This window comes from Trachurus japonicus, chromosome 19 (assembly GCF_045865225.1).
Source record: "Trachurus japonicus isolate A0001 chromosome 19, Traja_1.0".
In the NCBI taxonomy this organism is placed as follows: Eukaryota; Metazoa; Chordata; class Actinopteri; order Carangiformes; family Carangidae; genus Trachurus; species Trachurus japonicus.
This window is the reverse complement of record NC_140925.1, coordinates 23,101,649-23,126,110: the sequence shown is the minus strand read 5'-3', so window position 1 is coordinate 23,126,110 and position 24,462 is coordinate 23,101,649. Positions and strand designations below refer to the sequence as shown.

The 24,462-nt window shown below is 43.5% G+C and overlaps 1 protein-coding gene across 3 annotated transcripts in view; it reads left to right on the top strand.

The window, feature by feature from the left end:
* The first annotated feature begins 6,901 nt into the window (after positions 1-6,901).
* The window catches only part of LOC146968062 (voltage-gated potassium channel KCNC1-like), a 51,238-nt gene continuing 33,677 nt past the window's right edge, over positions 6,902-24,462 (top strand). For 2 of the 3 annotated variants that reach the window (XM_085761689.1, XM_085761688.1), the window contains exons 1-2: positions 6,904-7,626; positions 15,757-16,457. In XM_085761689.1, the coding sequence (XP_085617815.1) occupies positions 15,837-16,457 (621 nt within the window). In that variant the 5' untranslated portion in view covers positions 6,904-7,626; positions 15,757-15,836. Of the gene's footprint in view, positions 7,627-15,756; positions 16,458-24,462 lie in introns of all 3 variants that reach the window. The other variant, XM_085761690.1, reaches the window with a different exon arrangement.

The following is a 24,462-nucleotide window of genomic DNA, read 5'->3' as shown; positions in this document are numbered from 1 at the left end:
TTTAACTATATTGCATTAATCATTGATAAAGGCTTGTCCTCATATTTTGTCAGTAACGTCAAGAAACAGGTGGTCGACTCTTCAATTCGACTCCATGAAATCTGGTTCTTAGACATTTCTCAGGTTCCTCCTGATCTGATCCAACACAGTGGCCAAGATCAAGAAGTTTGGAAGCACAGAAACGACCCTCAGCTCTCTCGTGTTATGACAGACATTGTCATGTTACCTCAGATGCACCTGTAGAAATCAGACTTTTTTTTTTTCCGGTTTTGCATTATGACTTTACATTTTCACCAAATTGCATCATGTGTTTGCATTTTTCCTGAATGTCTTTTCAAGCTTCTCAACAGACAGTTGAGGATCATACTGCAGTGACTTGTTTTTGCTCTTTAGATCATGGCCTCGGTGTGTGCGTGTGTGTGTTTGTGTTTGTGACAGAGTGAAGGATTTAGGCTCCCTCTGTGCACAGTATGTCAGCGTGATTTGCTGTCCATGTTTGATGGAAAGTGTCCCCCTCTCAGTGTAGAAATGAAACCTGCACCCTTGGTTTGAAGAGTTCAGGTCCTCAGTTCTAAATTATGGAGTCAGATCAGATTGTGGAGGCCACAGAAGGATGAAAACTTTATTAATCATTCCAAGACAAACACAGAAAGGATGAACCGTCCTTCCTTTTGCTTTGAATACAAGCATATTTTTAAGTGTGGCTTTGATTTCAGGGACAAACTGCTGAGTGTCTGGTTATCCTTTCAATATTATTGCTCATGAAGCATCTTAAACAAAGCTGAACTTGAACCAAGATTCAAGTACAGTGTTATCTTATCACAATCTCGGCCTGGCCTCAAATTTTATGTGGCTTTATTTAGATTTTTTTTTTTTTTTTTTTGGCCTTAGTCATGGTGCTATTGTTGAGGAACAGTATGTCAGTGTGATTTGCTGCCCAGAAGCTGATGCACATTGTGCCCCATATTGCTAAAACGAAGCCGGCGCCCTTGGTCCGCAGCCTCCAGGCTCTAAATTAGGCTCTGGATGGAGCTGGGTCAGATGCTGTGAAGGCCTCTGGCAGATGAAAAGCAGAGCAGCAGACCCCGGTGTTGGAATATGAATTTGAATACTGGGACTGACTCATATGCTGAGACAAGACGTTTCCTTGTCTCCTTTTGTTTTCTAGAAGATACTGGAAAACAGAATGCTATTTTGGTTGTAGTGCAACAGAACAGCAGAGATCATTTTTCACCGGATTTTCCGTGTGTGCATAGTTGAACTATAATGGCTTCTGAGAAAAGTCTGAAAAGATGTGTTCAACATCCCACGGCACAACACTGACCAAGAATGTAACAAAATTACACATGATAGCCTAATACAGTATACTGTATGATACAAATTTAGTCTCTCAATTTGTCTATCCTGTGAAACCTGGGCCTGTTTGGACAAACACAAAGCTGATGTCCTTACAGGTACTGACAAGAGGCTCACCTTCCTCAACAGCTGTCAGTCTCTCTTTCTTATAAAACATGTCAAGATTGGCACTTTTCAGAAGTTGCCAGAGGTGAACCTTTGAACAGAAATCGAACGTGCTCCTTGCAGTGCAAAACACTGTCTAACAATAACATCTGGGGGTCTCTCTTTCACACTAGTGTGCCGCAGCACAGTGGTTGAAAATCACTAGTAGCCTACATAGACAAAATATCAGAATATTATCTGGATTACACTAAAAATAATTAAGCATTATAGTTTTGAATCTGTATGATTACTTCAGTTTGATATGCCTGAAGCTAAAAATGAAGATTATGCTGCACAGAGATCAGCTCACTGACCTCATTTAAATGTAAAATACCTACTTTTGTGCAGCTAGTGCTCTTTCAATTCAAACCATAACAGAAGATGAAGTTTGTTAATATCTTAAAGTAGCGTGGGATTATGAGAGTTGTCTTTTCACAGTTCAGTGAGCTACTCCTGATTAGGATTCAGTCATTGTCAGATGCTTTTTCTGGAAGACGAATGATCCACAGAGGTCTCTTCCTCTCCAAAACAAATGGAACCAGTGATTAGATCCAAGAAAAACACTGAATAAAGGAGTTTCACGTTAAGAAATGTCCCTGAGGTGCTGTGAGCCAAGCCACTGCTTACATTTCCTCATCTTATTGCTGTGATAACTGAAGGTCCATTCAGGGATATTAAACTTGCTGTCAACGTATTTGCATTTGGTTATTGTTGTGTGGTAAAGCGGGCTGTTCAGTCAACGGAAGTTCAGCGGTTTGATTCCTGGCTCCTTGGACAAGACACTGAACCCATACTTGGCCTTGTGTCGTCGCCGGATGTGTTAATGATTACCTTCCAAAGATTGTCTGCAAACCGTGTGTGTGATGGGGTGAATCCCACAAAAACAGTGTAAATTGTAAAGCGTTTTGAGTGGGAGACTAGAAGAGACTAGAAAAGCACAATAAAGTCCATTTACCATCTACCATTTATTTAAAGAGGTCTCCTCTTCTACAAAACAAATGGACCAAGATATTAAATTGGAAAGGGCAGTTTCACATTAAAAATCAGTGATCCAAATCTGTTAATACATTTGAGGGGCTGTGAGCCTCCCTTATGTAATAAACTCACCTTCTTCAATAACTTCTATTAAAATACACATTTTAGATCTTCGATCGAAAAAGTTTGTTGTAAAACTGGATAAAGATTCTGTTTTCACTTTTTCTGCAAACAAACACAATGCTTAAAGTTACAAAATGTACTCTGTTTTCAAAACTGCCAGAAACAGATTGGATCAACTCAACAAAATATCAGTTATTATGACATTTTATTGAATAATTTTCAAATTTCACATGTTATGTGATTGAGTTTGCAGGGATTATACATCAATTACATTGTATTGAATACCAAAATGAATACAAATAATTGCACCTTTATTTCAACAGATATGATTGTGCTATTTTCACCAAAATGACAATATGAAAAGGCCTTGCATTCAACGTTTCCTTCTTCTGTTACAGTTCTTTTGGCACTTACAGTTTTGTTGCTCTGTGAAACTTCCTCTGTGTATCTATCAGTCGGTGCTTTCACATGTGCAACAGTATCCTGGTTATTGATCGCAGTAATGTCCTGGACAAATATTTCATTCTTCTTTTAGCATCCTGAAGACCATGACATTTTATCCCCAAAAGCTTCTAAATTCATCTAAACCAAACTAGTTTTATAAATGCAAATTATGATATGATATATTTTTGGGCCTAGTGAATTCTTACAATGAACCATTCTGAACAATGTGTAAAAGTAAACCATAACACAATGAAGCTTCTTTAAAATGACATAGGCCTTAGTAGCAACATGCAGGAGAAAAACTGTCATCTCAGTCTTGGACAGAGTAAAAAAAAGAGTCATTTTTCAACTTTATTGAACAACATGATTGATTTTATTAGAAGGACATTTGATTTTACAAAGCCTCACAGTGTTTTAGTCGTTATTCACTGATTACTCCATCCATCCATCCTTTCACTGCTTGACTACAGTGTGACAACAAACAGAACTACACAGTTCATTTCATTTTTGTTTAAATGAAGCCAAAACATTATTTCATCTCATCTGGCAATAGATTTAGTTTGGTGTCTTTTGGGATGATTTTCAGGCCTATGTTGTGACTGAATGCAATATTGGCCTGAGTCAACGCTGTCTATATGAAACTATCATGTTAGTGAGGTAAAAATATCATCTGAGTTTTCAGTACATTTCACAATAGTACTACAGTTGCGTCTTTTAATTTGTAAATGAATCAGTTAATCAGATACTTCCTGACAAATTTGCAGAAAATAGAGACCAAATGAAGGTGTTAAACAAGACTCTGGAGGGCTAGTCTCTTTACAGACCGGCCTGCTGGAATATTCCTCTTAATACCTGCAGTGCTGGAAATAACATGGTAATAGACCTACATCCAAATCTCATAATGTGACTGGAGGAATGGCTACTGCTGCCTCCGTGGCACTTGGCTCATAATTCAATAAAAATGTTGCTTGTAGTCTTCCCGACAACTGCACATGGTTTCTGTCTCCAAAGTGATTCGAGTCAATATTGACATTTGCTGTGTGGTCTGTGGGTTTTCAAACACGCCGCTATTATACAGCACCTCAGCAAAGTTTGATTTGTTTAGTTCACATACCAAAATGCAATTTCATATCCCGGTACAACCACCGTCCACTGAACATAAAATATGTTATAGGCCTGAACATCACTCCGAGTTTGATCTGTGAAGACACATTTTTCATTTCTGAACACGAGGAGTGGCGAGCCAGTAGACACTGTTCCTCAATTGGTGATGGACAACATCAATAAAGATTATTGAACCACCAGTTTCTCATTGTCAGGCAGCTGCTGCATCTTCAAGGCCAATGGTCCCTTTCTGTTTACCTTATGATGCAGCCTCCATCCATGCTAATAATACAGTAGCTATACAGGATAAGAGATACAAGGCAAATTATGTATTTTTAAAGGCTTCTTTCTGTCTGTTGCTGTCCTTTTTCGTCTTTAGTCCACCTAGCCAATTATGATCATGACATTTTCTTGAAATATTAGTAAACCAAAGAAGTGGAGGACACCATACGGAGCTGTTTCCATCTCTTTCAGGGCTTGAGAATCTTCTCTTGACCACATAATATCTCCTAAAGTCTTCGGCTCACTACTTCCTTATGCATGACCTGCACTATGCTGCCGCCAAGAGACTGACTGTGGATGTGCCTGTGTTGACTAATGCTCACTCTTAGTTGGTACAAAGTTGAACATTCAGTATTTATGCAGGTTGATGAAGAAACAGTGTCAGCTACTTTCTGTGGATGACTTCCTGCTCATCTGTGCTGGTCCGAGGGTGGATTCACTTTTAGTGGAGATTGGCTTTTATGCACGGGCCTTTGCGAGCGGTGATGGAGTCTGAGCTGAACATGCAATTGATTTTGCTCTTAGTTCATGCTAATAGAGCTTAGTCATAAAAATGACAGTGAAGAAGGAGATGAGATGGAGCTCTTAGTAGACTCTGTAGCTGGTAGCTGTAGTGCAGCTCTATGGACTGACGTTTCAGCAGTTTGTTCCACTACTTTGGTCCAAACTGAAATATTTCAAAATAATGGTTATTGGATGCAATATGGGCCATTGTCATGAAATTCTGCACACACAAAAAAAGGATCCCCAGAGGATGAATTAATGACTTAATGACTATTTGATGGACTGCCATAACATGTGCTCCTCTTGTTTTATCATTTTGTTACCTTTAACACACATACAGTGTTTTACTTACTATCTGGCTACACATTTCCCTGGAAAGTTTGTGGCTGCTGTATTAACAGCTTGAATTACCTAAATTCTGTATTCATCTGACTGTACGCAGAGCTGCTGGGGTTTCAGAGGGTTGTAAATGGACAGAGAGTGATCTAGTGCCAAGTAGTTAAAAAGAGCTTTTAACCTGTGGTAGCGATGCTGGCTAGCAGCCACTTATGGTTTAAGTAAGTATTACACATTGAAAATACATGAAATAAAAAGGAGCTATACCAAATTAATACATATTGCCATTTAAATATGCTGTCAATGTTTCATATGACCGGCATTCGTGTCATCTAGGAGACAGCGCTTTTTGTGTTCTTCATATTTTCTCACTATAAAGAGGTCTATGAGGAAGACATAACATGCTTATGGGTCAAGGGCAGCAGTGACCAGCCCCTTGACCCATAAGCATGTTATGTCTTCCTCATAGACCTCTTTATAGTGAGATATGAAATAAGATATGAAGAACACAAAAAGCGCTGTCTCCTATGACACGAATGCCATATTTTTAGTGTATGAATTCTTAAACAGCGTTTTGTGAATAATGCAACTTTTTGAAGGAAGGCAGGAAGCTCAGTGTTTTGCACTGTAGCTACCCTCGCAGTCCGAGGAAGCCTGACCTTTTCTCAGTAGTTTCTTTGAATGGTCGACTGTCTGAACACAATTTTAGACAGTGAGACAGTGTAGACCTGAATGCCAGCTGTATTCCCATTTGGGAAAGGGTCAGAAATATAATGAATTAACAAGTAAAGCTCTTTCTTTTCTTTCTTTCTTTTTCTTTTTCTTTTTTTTACAAAAATGTCCTTTTCAATGTGAAATAGTTAACTAACAGCAACATAATGTCGTCTGTGCTAATTCTAAATGCACTTTAAAAACCCATCTTCCCTTTTCTCATCAATTTTCTGTCTGCTCTTTGCTCTCCCAAGAACATTTTGTGGTCAAAGGAAAGTGCTAGGCTACATGTGCCTAGCAGTAGCCTTTGCCCTTTTACAACTGTTGTAATTTTCATGAGGCAATGTTGCACTTACTTTGAGCTTCCTGTCGATAAGTGCATCAGCAACATTTTGCTGATCATGGTACTTCTACTTAAACACTGGCTCTGACTAGCAGGGCCTCCTGCAGGAACAGTCTGCAAATAGGGAGTTATTTGTTTGTTTCCACTTTCATTCTTTTCTTTTTTCTTTTTTTTTTTTTTTAATTATTATTATTTTTAAATAAGACAACTGAAATAATGTGACACAAAAACAGTGATTTCTTCTTCACATTGCTCCACTACAGTTATTATTCACCATATTACTCCACACTGTCTCATAACCCACCTGCTTCTCTGCTATACCACCACATGACTGCTGATGTCAGCCACGCCAGAGTCAAGGCTGGAAACCTGTAGACAAAATGGTGTTTGTGCGTCCCTCCAGCAGAGTGAGCATGTGTGGGCTATATGGGCTAAAGAGAGAGAGACAGAGAGAAACAGGAAAAAAGAGCCAATTAAACTGATGACACAATCCTCTCTCTATTGTAGCCGCCCGTGCGCGTGCGTGCGCGTATGTCTGTTTACAGCATATTTATGAAGTTCAGCAGCCATATGAGAATTAGCCTCTGTATTCACCGGGGTCCTCCCACCCCTCTGTCTTGTTCTCTAATCCGCCCACATGTATCGTCTGAGGAAAAAAATAGTGCAGAAGGTGACGCTCTTCCAACGGAACAGAGACAGTCACAGAGAGGGAAAGGCAAAGAGAGGGGTGTCTACAGGGCTGCATCTCCTATTTAAACATTTGGAAAAGGGGGAGAGACAGAAGAAGAGCTGAATGGTAGCTACACCCTGTGCCTGGAAGCGTAGAGACACTGTAACAAAGGCTGGCAATTATTTTTTGGCTGTAACAAAGAGGTGGGAGAGGGGGCTCTGAGATCGAGGGAAATAGCAAACAAGCCAAAAAAAAGAAAGAAAGAAAGAAAGAAAAAGCCAAAAAAAAAGAAAAGAAAAGATAAAGCCAGTTTTCATTTTCAGGGGGACCTTCTGCTTCATTTCATCCGAAAAGAATCATCCCTTTGCCATCATCAGCATGACCATAAGCTCTAAGTAACATTCGGCTACCACGGTGTCAAAACGAGATTTTCAGCAACAGACGCGCGCAATCCTATTTTGATTTATTATAATCGGGGAGACAAAAAAGATCAACTGAATGCCTGCGAGAAACTGGATACTCTCTGAAATCATAAGAAAGAGCGATCTAACAAAGAAAACTACATTTTGATTGATCTTTAAGCTTGATGTGCGTGTTTCTGCGCGCACTCGAAACGAACCTGAACCAAAAGCAAGTGAGTATTAACCGTGTCTGTGTATATGTCTGTATTTTGGTCGCTTTATTCTGCCTTTATCGTCTGATAACGTAGCAGCTCTATTGGAGAGGGAGAAAAAGGGAAATACAGCGTCAAACCTACATTCAACAAGTATCGTTTAATGCACTTGAACTGCGATTTCCCCCCCTTTAGCATGTGTGTGTATTGATCAGTATCAGGAGGAATCAAAATGATGTGTTCAAATTGAAATCATAAGCATCCTCCTTAGTTTTTATTGTATTTATTGCTGCTGTGATACAAATATAACTGTACTTTAACACAGTCAGCTTTGAATTATTATCCACTGGTATGATGCCTGAAAATTTCATTTAGTAAATCCTGACATTCCTCATCGCACAAATGGTGGGTGTTTCCCCATCTCCACCACAAGATCAGAGCAGTTTCATGCCTCTGAGAGGAATGTGTGTGTGTAAGTGCGTGTGTGTAAGTGTCTGCTTGACTTTCCATGTGTGAGCTGCTTTGTGCTTTTTGTATATATCCTACTATGCATGCATTTGTTTTCCTGGCATGCTCCTTCAGTGTGTGTTTGTGTCTGTGTGTGTCTGCTTCGTGGCAGCACTGGGTAGGTGTCAAGGCCTGAAATGGAGGTTTGATAAAGGAACCACATGAGGAGGGCGAGGGTGACACACAAACACACACATACACATATACAAGGGAGAGGGAGAGGAAGGTGTGAGGAAGGGATGGGGGGGTTATGAGAGCGGTGGGGTAGTGGAGTGGAACCACAAGGAAGGACATAGCGTCACAGAGATCTCATCCTGGAAGTCTATGGGGGCAGTTAAACGTCTAGACTCTGTCAACCTGCTCCATCTGCATTACACACTCAAGTCTCCAGTTTCATAACGCCTCTTCTTCCTCCACTTCCCAGCGCATGCCTCACTTTTTAATTTTTTTTTTCCTCCCCTCCTAACTGGCTCCAGCGTTGCTCTTCCCCCTAATGGGAACTCTGCCTCTCTTCCTCCATTTGCTCTCTTCTCCCTGCCTTTCCCTCCTCCTTCTCAATCCTGCATTATAAAACCTACAGCTGGAGCTATTTTTAGATTGAGGGTAACCCAGAAAACACCCCTTCGATTTTAGCAAAAAAAAAAAAAGAATGAGGGGGTGAAAAAAAAGAAACCTCCCCACCAGAGACAGTGGCATGTTGTCAGTGGATGTGATTGGTAGAGTAGTGATGGGGCTTGAAAAGGAGGGCACTGCTGTTTAAGCAATGAAGAGGGGTAGTGGTGGCAGTGTGGGGGGGTAAATCTATTTTGAGGTTGTGATTGAATTACGCATCTGTCGTATCCTGGGTTGGTGTGTGTGTGTGTGTGTTCTTTGCCTCCGACCCTTCCTCTCTCCTTGGATGTGATGGTTTCTTCCTCGTCTAGCGTCACTTAGGAGAACTTTCCCTCTGCCCTTCAACTCATTTATTACCCGATTACACTTCTTTCCAAAAAAACCCTGAAGCCTTGACCTTGAAGCTTCACCTCGGGCTTCACCTCTTATCTTCTCTCATCTCCTTTGCTCCCATTAAAAACTCCAACTTCTCTCCCTCCTTCTCATCTGTTTGGATGCTCATGTTTGACCCCCCCCCCCCACCTCTCTGTGTTCAATCACCGGCTAGTTCACATGTCGGCTATCAGTGCTCGTAATACTTCTTCTCCTCGTCCCCGTTTGTCTGTCTGGCCTACTGCACCGCTGGATCATAATGGTCCTAATTATGCGGGGAGGGCAGTGTCATTAATTAGGTGTAGACAGGTTTAAATGACCTGAGAGAGAGAGAGAGAGAGAGAGAGAGGGATGGGAGGTGTGGAGGTTAAATATATTTGCTCTTGATGCAAAGTCTCCTAAGAACCTGATTTTAAAGTTGAATACTGAGGGATATTAGCTCGGATTTATCCACGTCCAAAAATAGAGTTCCTTCCCGACATGACACACTATCCCACCGTATGTGTGTGTGTGTGTGTGTGTTTTCCTCTCCCTCCCTGCACTCAGTGCTTTGGGATTTTTCTGACCTCTCTTACACCAGCCATTGATCCTTGAAAGGAGCTTTACCACCTCTTCTCCCATCACTTCTTCCCCTCTCACATCCCCTCTGTCACCAGTGAGGTCTCACACAGTGGGAATATCTATCTGAAATATCTCAGCATCTGTCCTCCTGTGGGCAGGAAGGATTTTAGTCATGGACACTGACTGAGCTTTCAGGGCTCTATTACAGGCTTCATTGCTGCTGCTCTATTCCTGAAAATTGCCTTATGTATTAATCATCCCCTGCTAGCTAAAAGGAGAAAAACAGCAGCCAATATGATTCTTACCCTCATGAAAGAAAAAAAAAGGTGGCTGGTGGCGATCATGACAAGAGAGCAGCAGCGGCAACTTCTGAGGGGGTGGGGGGCTTGACCAATATACACCAGGCTAGACCCCCGAGGGGGTGTTGGTGCAGTATGTGTGGATTGGTCAGCCCCTGGAGATCTCTGCTGGTGTTGCTGAGTGGAGGGGCCGCCTCTGGTAGATTTCCTCTCTGCTTGCTTAATTGATTGGCTATTTAATTCATGTTCTGGGAATTGGCCACTGGTGAGCTTTATTATGATGAGAAATGCCTGTTTTTTTTTTCTTCCCCTCCTCTGTTTACACGAGCTGTCTCAGAGCTGCTGGGTCATTGTGTGGCCTTGCTCTCTGTTTTTATCTGCATACACACCCTGTCTGTTTTTGTCTCTCCACTCCGTCCATTCATGCATTTCCTGCTGTTTTCATTCTTATTTACTCAATTCATACGCCACCTACCTCCCACCAACGTTCCCGCACGTGCACGAGCACCGTATCTTGTCTATTCTCTCCACTCCTGGCAGAATGTGAGTTTCACCGTGAGGTGCAATGACAGTCCGAGGGGGGAGAGGAGAGGACAGTGTGTGGTGTGACACCGCACTAAAAGGGGAGGTGACCGCAGTGCTTTTCACCGCGCTGCAGTGCCTCGCTTTGTCCTGTTGGGGTCTCCTCAACACTGGGGAGTGCGTGAGAGAAAAGAGAGTGAGATAAGGTAGAGGTGGGGGTGAAGGAATGAGGAGGAGAGGAGGGAGGGAGGGAGGCGATATGGATGGAACAGCATGAAGCCTTGTGGTTACATCCTTTGATGAGGTAGCGGGTGGGGAAAAAAATGGCTGTGCACCAGAAACACATACGTAATTCGTGCTCCCTCTCTCTCTTTCTCACCCTCACACACACACACACACACACACACACACACACACACACACACACACACACACACAACCACACACACACACAGCTACACACTTGCCTGCAATGCCCTCCTTCTCCCCAGTGGTAGGCTACATTTGCCATTCAGCTCAGCTGTACGTCTGTTTTACATCCCTGCACTTGTTTTCCTTTCTCTCCTCCCCTATCTTAATCACTTCACTCTCTCTATTCCTCTTATTAGTATTGCACACCATGTGTACACCTCCTTCCCTCCCCAGCCACCACCCACAACCCTCCCTCTCCAGCCACTGCAAGGTCTTTTTCTGTCTGCCTCTCCTTCCCCACTTTTTCCTCCCCTCTTTCATTTCCCCAACACCCTCTCTCTTCCCTCTCTACCTTACCCACAGCACAGCGCCCCCTCCCTCTCCCCCCTGACGCACACAGTCTTTTGATCCTTTCCTTTTCTGTCCTTCCTCTTCCCAACACTCCCCCCTTCTCCATCTCATCTCATCTCACTCCCCCTATCTCTCCCCCCTGTGTGATTGGTAAAGGTTTTTGCTTTTTCTGCCAACTGCTGGGTCTTTTCCGCGCAGTCAGCACTCCTCCAAATTTCTCCCTTGCCTTCTCTGTCTCTCTCTCTCTAGTGTGTGTGCCCCCCCACTCCCAGTTACTGCTGCTGGTACCTCACAGTCAATGCATCCCATAATCCTGTGCTCCCTCCCCCTCTTGCTGCAGTGTTTCTGCTAATATATATTAGCGTCAGTGCAGCTTTCGTGCATGAGCCATGTGCACGCTCCCTCTCTCCCTCTCTCTATCAGTCCACTGCAGGAATGATCTCTTCTCTCTAATGCTTTATAATGATTAAGCCTCATTTTGCTTTTCTTAGCCCGTTTGCTCCTCTCAGGTGTGTGTGCATGTGTATGGATGTATCTCCCCCTCCCTCCCTTCCTCTCCTGCATACTTGTGTGTGTGTGTGTGTGTGTGTGTGCAGTGGTGAGGTAGTGGTAGCAGGGTGGTGCAGGACATGGTGGCCAAGGCAGGAAATGCTGCAGGAGAGAGACAGAGAGCGAGGTGGCGGTGGTGGGGGATTGTACCTCTTCTCTTCTCTGCTCCCCCTTCCTCCTCCTACTGCCTCTCGCTCAGTTTTTAGCTTCTTCCTCATGCACACCCCCCCTCTGCCTTCCTTCTCACCTCTGTGTCTTTTTCCATCTGCACTGGATCTCGCCTTCATTCCTCCATTTTACACCCGATGCTGACTTTCTCTACCCTCCATCCCCTAGCTCCATACCTCTCCTCCTGCTGCACCCCCCCCTCCCCCACTTTGTGATATTTTGTGGGTCTTTTTTTCCAAGCCAGCATTGCACTGCTGTCAGTGATCAAAGTGCTGACGCTGACTCTTAAAGAGATGTGCTTATACCTCCCCTGTATCAAACTGAAACCTGCAGAACATCCAGCTAGAACGCACTCAACTCTCATGCCCTGAGCTCCTTAAGATCAGCCATCCGGCCTTGTTGACAACTGCTTTCACTCAAACTTAAAATTTGAGAGGTAGCAATGTAATTAATTGTGGGTAAATGTGAGAAGACCCCCATTACACCCTGCCCCAATTAACACCCAAATTACATGAAGGAACACTTAAGCAAATATATGAAATCAATAAACTCACCACGCATGGTTCCCAGGGAACAAAAAGCCATTTAACCACAGTTACAAACTTGTGGCTGTCTGTGTATAAAATATTCAGCAGTTTGCCAAGAAGCTACAACTGACTATGAAGCACAAGTCAGGGCGCTGAGTTACAAAGTGAAGCAAAAAAAGCAAAAAAAAGAAAGAAAAGGAAATCATCTAATGGATAAAAGTTTCCCAGTGAGATCACAGGAGCTGCGCTGAAAAAGTTTAAGATCCTGTTGGAGGGAGTTTGTCCCGGAGAGAGCGAGTGTGCCGCTGTCCATGGTGCTGAAATCCAACCTACCTCACAACACAAGCGGTCCCTGCTGGACAGACCCACAGGACACAGCTGAGTGTGCATTTTACACTCTCCCCGCCTGACCTCACTTTCAAACAGTCTGTTTGGTGCAGTTTTTCTGTTTTGTTAGTTTTTTGTTAAAGTTTCTGATGAAATTAGTGTTGTTAACACATGGCAATACAAACTTTGGCGTAATGATGCAGTGCAACACAAAAACTCATGAGTGCAGGATTTTTCTTGTCAGAGATCCTGCAGCAAATACTTGAGAAAAAAAAGTAAAGCAGCATTTAACGCCTTAGTTACTGGATGTTTCTGCTGTGTGCACACAAAATACATCCATTTATTTTTATTGTCAAGCTGTGCACAGTCTTAAATATTATTTTTTATTCTTTACCCATGCAGTAGCCTCAATCTTAGTGAACCTTACCTGAGAGTTGAAAAGTCTTTTCTCCAGTATTTCCAAAATGTAAAAAGAAAAAAAAATCAAAATAAGATTTAAAAAAAAGAAACTTAATGTCAAAACAAGACCTGAAGAGAGACAGCTAACTTTTCCATGAACGAAAAAGAGACAAAAAAAGAGAAAACAAGTGCAGAGGAGAGAGCAGGACAACAGAGTAAACACTAGTAACATGTAAGACAGAACATCTGCAGTGTCCCACATGACAGAAAGCAAAAAGTCTGTTGGGGAGAGAGAGGAGGAGAGAGTTACCCCAAAGTGAAAGAATCTTACTTTGGGAGGGGGAGGGGGGATGGGACAGGAAAGAGAGAAAGAATGAGAGAAAATGGTGCGTTAGAGCAAAAATGCAAAGAGTAGAGGGGAAAAGGGGGGACAGAAGAGGCAGAGAGAATAAGAGTGATGGATAGAGAGAGAGAAGGAGAGAGAGAGGGGGGAGGGGGCACCACATCGGAATAAGACCGTGTTGTGAGGAAGGAGAGGAAGAGGAAGGAGAAGGAGAAGTGAAGCCTTGATTCTGCTCCTTCAATGAAATGTGATTCCTTTATGCGGAATATGAGAGCGAGCGAGGAAGAGAAAGTGAGGGAGAGAGGAAGAGAGAGGGAGGGAGAGCGTTGGGAGGGGGGGAGGGCCGGTGGGAGAGCTCACAGGAGAGGAGGGGGGGAGGAGGAGGAGGAGGAGGAGGAGGTGGGGGGCAGTGGTGCATTTCTTTGAATAGAGAAAAAGGTTAACAACAGATACGGTGCATGTATAGGCTTTTTCTTCTTTACGTGTGTCTTTTTCTGAAGCACGCACCCCCCCACCCCCCACCCCAATACACACAGACACACAGACCCCCCTCCCCTCCCACGGATGTCGATGCAGCTCGCGGGCGAATAATCTGACTGAGAGAGAGAGAGAGAGAGCAAATAACTCTGGCTCTTTTACTGCAGCAGAATTCATTCACTTTTATAGTGCACTCTCCTTTTTTCGATGCTCTCCCTCCTCCCTCCCCATTTCTACGCTCCCCCTTTACCCCCCCTCTTCTTCCATTACTGTGGAAGAGACAATATTACACTAGCTGTTCACCAGAAGTGTGCCGCACTCTCTTCTCCCCCCCCCCCCACTTCTCTCTCTTTTCTCTCTTCGTCCCCCCGTCCTCAGGTCTTTGTCTGAGCCTGCCTTGTTTTCCTGATTGTTCTGTCCTTTTCGATCCTTCCATTAAAAATCAGATTTATGGCCTCCCCCCCCCACTCTCCCTCCCTCCCTCCTTCCTCTCCTCCTCATTTCTGTCTCCACATGTCTTTACGCACATATACATCGTATAGTGTATGGGAGAAAAGTGGCAGAGAGCATTGACATAACTGTGCATGAATCTCAGTGCAGTCGGAGGGAGGGGGGGATTAGAACGGGGGGGGGGGGGGGGGGGGCTGCAGCAGCAGTGTGTGTAGCACGCACATAGGCTGATTGAGGAGATCTAACATTAGTACGGACACTGCACTCTCGGGAGGCAATTAACACACATCACACACACACGCACACACACGGTGCTGCGCCACCTCAAGTCACAGAGGCGTTCTGGAGGATGGGGAGGAAAAAGAAGCAGGAGGAGGAGGATGGAGGATGGATCCCCAGTTTTTCCCTCTCTTTCTTCCATCTTTCTGTCACTCCCTCCCCCTCTTCCTCTTCTCCTCACACACTCTTTGGTTCCCAGGCAGAGGAAAAGGAAAGAGCAGGGTTGTTGCAGGTGGGGTGGGGTGGGTATGAGTGTATATGTGTGTGTGTATATGGCGAGTGTGTGTGTGTGTGTGTGTGTGTGTGTGTGTGTGATGGGGGTGTCTGTATGCTGAAGTCTCACAGTGGCCTAATTAGGAAGAGGATTTGAAAGAACAGTGACTCCGGCATCAAGCAGATCAATGTAGAGACTGTTGGCTGAACAAGTGAACATACAGTGACAGGCTGGAGGAACAATCCAGTTCAGAGGGGGGGAGAGAGGGAGGAAGAGAAAGAGGATAAATGGATGGTGGGATGGTGACCGTGCTGGGACCCCGGTCACATGACAGTAGCTTAAATCTTCCCCATCACTGAGGTGTTAACAATCAGCAGTGAGGATGCTGACTCATGAATGTGCTCCAAGCCACCTGTTTTTTCATATGCTGCACTAATACGCTGCTGAAGGCGTGTGTGTGTGTGTGTGTGTGTGTGTGTGTTTATTTGTTTATTTATTTATTTTTTTTGGATACTCCAGGATGCTGTGTCAAAAACAACTCGAAGCCCCCCCTCCCCCTCCCCCCCTTCTCCTTTTGCCACTCACTGCACCTGCACAAGGTCATTTTGCACCCATTCCATCATTTGATTATCAAGTTAATAATTGCACATACAGCTGCCCCCCCCACCCCCACCCCCCACAACCCTCAAGCCCCCCGTGATTCTTAATTTGTATTGCAATGTTGATAATCCACATCTATTTCTCCCTTCAGCTAAAATTTCTGCCCTTTTTCTCTCCCCGCAGACTCCTCAGACTCCTCCTCCCTCCTCCTCCTCCTCCTCCCTTCGGTCTCTCTCATCCTCTCCCTCCCCCCCCGGTCCTCTATGCTCAGTTCGGTGTGTGTATCCTCTTTCAAAGGGCGCAAGGGTGGGAACAAGTCGTCCAACAAAGCATGTTACAGCGCAGACATGACTTGTCCGTCGGAAAGCGAGAAAATCGTGATAAACTGCGGGGGGGTGCGGCATGAGACTTACCGGAGCACCCTAAAAACCCTGCCCGGTACCCGCCTGTCGTGGCTCACCGAACCCGACGCGTTCAGCAACTTCGACTACGACCCCAAATTAGACGAGTTCTTCTTCGACCGCCACCCGTCAGTGTTTTCCTTCATCCTCAACTATTACCGCACCGGGAAGTTGCACTGTCCCAACGATGTGTGCGGTCCCCTGTTCGAAGAGGAGCTGGCCTTCTGGGGCATCGATGAGACGGACGTGGAGGCGTGTTGCTGGATGAATTACCGGCAGCACCGGGATGCGGAGGAGGCGCTGGACAGCTTCGAGACTCCAGAACCGGACGCGCCGGACGACGACCCAGCGCTGGGCGGTGCTGATGGGGACTTGAAAAGACTCTGCATGCAGGAGGACGCGAGGAAAGCGGGCTGGTGGAAAACCTGGCAACCCAGAATATGGGCACTGTTTGAAGACCCGTATTCCTCCAAATATGCCCGGGTGAGTTCCCCAAGTTGTTTCTCTACTGTTGCATATTGCATCTCATTATGTGTCAGACCACTGCTTGACTCATGATAAGTTTGAAAAACTTTTTTTTGGTGCTCTGTTAAGATGAGAACTGCAGTGGTTCACAATGAACCGCAGGACACTCACTGTGTGTGATCCCTGTCAGTGCAGCTTGTATTAAACGGCAGGATATAGACTTACTGATATTGAATAATTAATGCTGATAGCATTGGAAAAATGGAAAACGGTGTAGCAGGTACTAGTTGATGTAACAACCTCGGCTGTTCACCTCCATGTCTTTCACTTGATATATTTCATGTTTGAGACGAGCTGGATTCACACTGAATGCCGTTTTTATTGCTGTCATAATTCCTACCGCCGTATTCTGCTACTTGAGCAGCCTTAATACACATCTGCCTCCAAACGCGCCATCCGCTGCGCCTCTTGCATCCAAACGCCTTCATTAGATCATATTTGTCCGTTTATGATGCACATCAATGCGCCGTATTTCATCTTAGCCTTATTTATTGTAGCACCGCATCGAGGAGGCTCATAGGACGCCTAATCGTCAGGTTTCAAGTGACTGTCTTTCCCCACATTTCCCCTCAGTGGTGCTGCACTGGGTTGGTTTTTCCCCGTCCGCCTTGGCCCACTTGAACGGTACATGGCTTTTACGCGCGGGCTTTATTGCTTTTTACCATCTTGCTCCTGTTTTCATGTAAACAGTTAATGGTTTAACTCTTAACAAGCAGATGTTTGACGACATTTGATCATACAGGTGTAAGAGTAACAAGTACCCCTGATTGTGTTTTTGATCCCTGGCACATGAAAACAGTTTCAGTGGGCTTCTGGTTCTTTATTCTCAGACCCTCCAGTTACAGACAAATCCAGCTGCTTGATCATGACTGCTTTGATTTGTGTTGTTTGGTATATCCACTGATATAGTTTGATCATTCTTGTCTTGCACCCTTTTTTTTTTATTTGTGAAGAATATTTCTCTGTCTTGAGGGTGTGTGAGGACCCAGAGGTGCTGCCTGTGAATGCATGCATGCATACTGTAGGTGCACATGCAAAACCAGACAGTCAGCAGACACCTGCAGTGGCCAGTTCATGCCATCACACTGAAAATAGCTGAATGTCCATGAAGAAAAAAACCTAACCCACTGCACACTCAGCAATGCATACTCTATTTACTATCACAGATGAAGACAATAGCAGCGCACACACACACACACTCTTACCCTTGCTTCCCAAACACACACATACACACACACACACACACACACACACACACACACACACACACACACACACACACACACACACACACACACACACACACACACACTAATGCACACAGACACACCTTCTCTGGCACCAGGTATAGATCTACATACCTAGTTTCAGTTGCCTCCAAAGGAAGAGCAAAGTGTCTGCCTGTGATGGACAGATAGTCTGGTTTAGGCCACCTGATCCGCCTCTCTGGACCCGGGATCAGGCAGGAAGTGCTTCACAAACTGCCACTCTCATCCCAATTGGATTGATTTCTCACTATCCCACCCTTCCCTGCCCCTACTCAACATAACAGCCTGTTGTGAAGCAGTCCTGTGCAGGAAATCCAAATGTTGCATGAGGGGGAGAGATTTTTTGCGAGTTTAATTTGGCGCACTATGGCCAGCACCAGGCAAAAATAAAGGTACTTTTCATGTGCATGTAAACAGAAGTGGATTAGGTTGCTGAATTCCGAGTTATCTCAGAGCAAGAGGGGGCAGCATTTGCAGCGCTGCCATACCTTGGATGCAAGCTACTGTACCTGCTGCCTCGCTGCTAGAATGCTGTGGATTATGTAATGTACAGTTTAACAGCACATGCACTGGTTACACTGGCTACGATCTCATAAATGATCCAAAAACTCCCATCAATTAAGTGTAACGGCTGCAGATGGAGGTCTATGTGACATCACGTCAGGGTTATGCACAGCACAGAGCAGGTAGTAGGTGGGATTCATTTCAGTGGCTGCACAGCACTGGCTCTATTTGTGGGTGAAAAGCAGCTCCGTTTCTCCCCGTTGGTCTAATATACCAGGCAGCGATATACGTCAAACAGCGATGTGACCCAGATGACTTCTTTTTTTTCCCTTTTTTCCACCCTCGCTCTTTCTAAAAGTGTCCTGTCCAACGTGGCAAAACCTCTTGGTCCTTCGGTCCTGAAAGATGCAAATTATATGTGAAGAGAAAAGACAGAGAGATGAAGACAGGCTGGGACAGGGGAAAAATGAGAGCTGATGTGGAAATACAATGAGACAGATGAGAGAGAGACAGAGGGAAGAAGAGGGAGATGAGAGGAAATAAAGGGAGACAGGAGGAGAGACGTTACTCTAATGATTTAAGGGGATTTTGTTTCCATGGCTGTGATGTAACGCATCAGCAATCAATGTTTTGATCACAGTGTTCGACATCCACGCAGGCTCTTCTTTTTGTTTTGTTTTATGTTTTTTTTTTTAACCCTTTTTTTCTTTAAAAAAAGGAGAGAAAAAAATTCACCTCCTCCTTCGCTCATGATCGTGTGAGGCTCGCTCGCGGATCTACCGTAGTGGCACACACACATGTACAAATGCACACATGCTGGTGTCTGTGCTGGCTTTTCTGCTGCAGTAGACACGGGAGAGAGGAGGAGGTAGAGGAGGAGGAGGAGGAGGAGGAGGAGAGAGAGAGAGGGGGCTCTGGTGGAAGAGAAAAGAGGTGGAGGGGAGGGGGGCGATGGTGATGGTGATGGTGGTGGTGGTTGAGAGGGATAGGCAGAGCGAGGGAAATGGAGAAGGGGTGAGATAGTGGGGAGAAAAATAGAGGGAAAAAGGGGGAGCCTGAGAAGGATACGGAGAGAGAGAGAGGAAGCCGAGGAGGAGGAAGAGGGGTATTGAGATAAACAGGGAGGAGGTGACAACCATCCACCATAGAGAGAGAGAGATGTAGCATGATGGGGGTGGGGACCCTTGTCTTAGCGTCTTCGATTATCTGTGAAGGCTTGAGCCATCCAATCTTCCTACCCCTAGCCCTCCTGCCTGCCTATTGATTGATATTTTATTGATTATCGTCTCTTTTTGTCCGTTTTTAAAGCCATTCTCTGTTTCTCTATCAACCCTTCAAATCTGAGAATACAGACGCTGACTGTGGCTCATTCTCCTCTGCTCAATGGTAACATGACCGTTAACCCACGGGCAAAATTTATGGATGTATATGTTTCTGTTTGATGAGGTGTTATACAATACAATTTGCATCTGATTTCTTTATTGATCTGTGCCTGGTTGACAAAGATCTAGTGCAGCTGTAAGACAACAGGGACTGTTGTATTATGCTGGAAAGACACAGATTTTCTCCCTTTTTTTTTTTTGGTCGAAGTCACTGTTTCAAACTCTGACAATGATCCTAATTGAATATCTAAGGATCCGCCAGTATCGATGAGCTGCTTCGCCTGTGTTTCTTTAATTGAACCAGAGCTAATCTTACTTGATGTAATCACTTGTCTCTAAGCTGGTTGAATATATTGTTGTTAGACTAAGATGATAATGTTATGCCATTAAAATGTTAATGTTGATATCCCTAAAGGAAAGATTTTCATTTTCAAAACTAAAATAGTATAATTACTATAACATTACAATTTAAACATCTTCCATAATGTTGCTATTCTTAACAGATATATAAGAAATTATTAGATGATCAAACTGAGTCAGTTTTGAACGTTGAAACTTTAACGAATGACTTTGACACTCTGTATAGAGGAAATTCTTACGTAAGCTATTCTTTCTTAAAGTCAAAGTTTAAAATATCTTCTATCAGTATTAATTCTGTTGATGCCTGTCCTCTTGTTGTCCCGTAATGTCGTCCCACTGTCCCCACAGGTTTTTTCCACTGTGTTTTGGTCACTTCTACTTTCATACCAGAAGGGCACAGTTGTCTTTGTCAGCAATCTCCTGACAAAGCACCATTTTGTAGCTCAGCATGTAAAAGATGCCCCCTTTGCCCCTTTCCAAATCTGACTTCTTTTTTTTTTTTTTTGGTGCCTGTGTTTGATTCGTTTCAGGGGAGCAGCCCTGTGTCCAGAACCGACCAACCAAACCCCCCCACTACACACACACACTCCCACTTTACCCACCCACCCCTCCTGTCCCTGAAGGTCATGTCTTACGGTTCATTGTTTGCTGTTCTTTTCCACAGTGTTCAGTGCTGGGGCGCACAATGCTGCCATAAACACAAATGTGACCCGCCACTGCGCCAGACAACCTCAGAACAGGTCGTCTCTGGGTAGAAAACCACTGGGCTGGACAGAAAGTAGGAAAAGAGATGTATTGATAGGTGTTATATGTATATAATATAGATATGGTGTTGGGTGGAGGAGAAGATCTCCGGGGACAGGGCTTCGGTGACGTTACAATTTCTTTTTTCTCAAGAACATTGCATGACACTTTTAGGGCAGAGACTCTGAGTTCTGTATGAAAATAAACAAAAACTGGTTTTAATTATCCAACTATCCACTCACAACAGCTGTCAGAATGATATTACATTTCATTTTCAATAAGGCTCGATGTCCTCGTTTGATATCAACCATACCAGGCGCTCATTTTTACCATATACTAGGTCACTTCTAATTTTGACTAGTCTTGTGAGATTATTTTGCACCAGTTTTGTTTGCCACGTAGCTCCACATATACAGTATTCCCTCCCAACTCTACCCGGAGCTTAATGGGAATTGTGGGGAAGGGGACAGCCATATTGTTTGTGCAGGTCCCAGCCAATCACAGGTCTTGACAATTTCTTGTTACTTTAACAGTAAAGTGAAAGTGTAGAATTAAACTTTTATACTTTCAGCAATGGGGGGTTTTTGTATTTGTGCTTCCCAAGTTGTTTCCATTCAAGCACCGACGCTGCTGAAAGGCCTATTTCCCACTTCCATTCTTGCTCCTCTCCCAGTGGACTGTGTCTGAAAATAGCAAAGGGAGGGAAAAGGAGGCCTTAATTTCATTCTCTGGTGTCAAATCTACTCCTCCATCGCTGGTGAGGGTATGAGACTCTGCACTGGTATGACCACTCAGCACATAAGCAGTATGAAAATAGCCTAAACACCAAACCTGTCTTGAAGATGGTGTGATGTATTCTTAGGGTGCTCACCAAGTTTATTAAAGTGAACTGTTTTCCTTGAGCTGCTGGCAGGGTTGTGATAATTAGTCAAGCAGTCTTTCCTGTGCCTGCAATTGGCAAATGTATTGTGCTCTGTTTCAATTTTCCCTGACAAGGTTTTGTACCGCAGGCCTCCTCGGGTTGTGTTCGCATCCTCGGAAGTCACTGTCCCTCCGCTCGCTGCTTTGTAACTTGAGCGCTGCCTGTTGGCGATACATTACAGGATAGATCGTTGATGTCTCATAACAAGGACAGAGACATGATCTTTGTGTTGAATAAGCAAGAAGCACTTCTGAAGTGATGACAACAGAAAAAAGCTAGTGTTTGTTTTGGACCTCTTTGTGGTACTGTATACAGTGACTTTTTGTGAATACATTGTTGAACTCTGTTGATAGATGTTTTGTATTTGAATTTAACCTGATTGCTATACTGTATATTTTTCTTTAGGGAATACTTCCCATATCACATCTGGGCGTATTCCAGCTGACAATGATGCTGTATATGGACCAGAGTTGGGCCATTAAGAAGAAGTCTAACATTTGACCCAAGTATTGGCTGAATTTATTTTTCTATCTTTGCAGCTATACGTTAGTCATCTAGATTGTTTCAATCTGCTCTTGTGGTTCATTAGAGATCTGCAGTGCATATAGAAAACATGAGGCAGAGAAGCTCCTAATTTATCTACTTATAATAGATTAGGGAACCCTCACCAAGGGATTAATAAAGTACTATCTAAATCTCTAATATAGGTAATATTACTGATTGATAACATAATGGGAAACATGTTTATTCATTATTATTGATTGTCATTTTTTAAAATCTCATTTATGTCTATTTTGTTCATCAGATGTGCAAAAATGACTATATTGCAAAGAAAAATTTAGTAAAAAACCTCTGTAGAAAAGTTTACGCTGTTCAAGTTTGAATTAAATGAAGATGATTATTGATTATTGCTGATTATCGAGCTTTAATGTGCTGGTAGGTGGTTTGTCAGACAGACAAGCTGTCTTTATGCTAAGCTAGGCTCACCAGATGCTACCTGTTTATACGCTCAACAACAAAACACACAAGGCAAGGCAAGGCAATTTTATTTGTATAGCCCGTTTTTACAAACAGTTTGTCTCAAAGGGCTTTACATGGCATCATAACAACATCCTCTGTCCTTAGACCCTCACATCCACTGAGGAAAAACTCCATGGAAAACCCTTTTAACAGGGAAAAATCTGAGAAACCTCAGGGTGAGCAACAGAGGAGGGATCCCTCACCCAGGACGGACAGACGTGACATAGATGTTGTTACAGACAAGAAAACAAGTATTACTCGAAGTATCACATCACATTTCAAACAGAAGTATTTAACATGCAGTGTGGTAAAGTTACAGGATTGATTACCCCATCAATCCGGCTACCTCTCTTTTTCCTTTTTTCTTTTCAATGCTCAGCCATCTTCATCCTCCTCTTCCTCTGCTTTGGTCCATTTACCCGTGCTGGTTAAGTGCTGAATCAGCACCCCACACCACTACGCAGACAGTCAATTAGTATTAGGACCTTGTGGTAAACCCTGGACATTTCGCTCTTATGCTCTGGAATTGAAATGATTTAGGAAACTGGCATGGTGGAGAGCTCACGCGGTGCCAGAGCCGATTACAGTGGTGGGAGTCTGAATTCTCTAAATGGGGCAAATCTTGTAAAAACACAGGAGAGGAATAGTGTATTGTGTACTGTAGTCACACAAACTGCCACATGCATACAGTAAGCACATGTATATGTAAACAAACAGGGACAGCGTGTGTGCATACAGAGGAAGATGTTTTAATTGTGTGCTGAATCAGAACTGCTTCCCCTGCATCAAGAGTCAATTATTCATGAGCAACATCCAGGACATACTGTAACTAAAGAAAGACTCAACATGGTATAGAAACACATTTACCCACTTTCATTATAGCTCACAACTTACATTTGACCCCCTCAAACACCTGACTGAACATAAATCACTCTCAGCACACTCACCTCTGCACATTGGCCCATACTCTGTAAGTGTAGCCGCCCATAAACCATTCAGCTGAGCGTTCACACTCGCAGCACGCACATAAATCACTGCGCTTGACACGCCCCCACATGTAACCCTCCAGATCACTCTCACACGTACGACTGTCCCAAATGCGCATAGACCAACAAACTGAATCTTAATTAGCTGCTAGTTGTAATTGTAGATATACTTTCCAATTAGTATTCATTTATAAGACTGGAAACTAAATCTATTTTCGCTATGTATTCTTCTGCGGATGATTTTCTTTATTGTTCAGTAAACATCAGGAGCTATGGAAACATGACGCTTCCAAAGCCAAAGATGCATCTTTATATAACTCGAGAATATTCCTCTTCAGATAACACCAAATGGAGAATAATTAGCTAATGTCACCTTTAAAAAGGTAAAACCTGCAAGTGAAGTGATAGTGTTGGCTAATAAACGACTTAGGTGATAATTGATTTGTTTTCTGTGAGTCTTTTACCATGTTCTTGCATTAATTACATTACAGTGGTAGAATTAATAAATGGCAGAATAATGTTTTATATTACCATTTTGTAATTCTTAAAATAAAATGTCAGAATTTGTGAGCATTTCCAACCTCATCCTTAGTAGTTATTATATAATTGTTATCAGTTAATCTGCTGATTATTCACCATCTAATTTAAGTTTGGACTATATGTAAATGTCAGAAATAGTCACAACCCCAAATTTGAGCCATTTAATGAAAAATATGCTTTTTACTGCTAAAAAACAAGAAGGAATCTGTGTGAAACGATGTAATATTTGGAATTTAT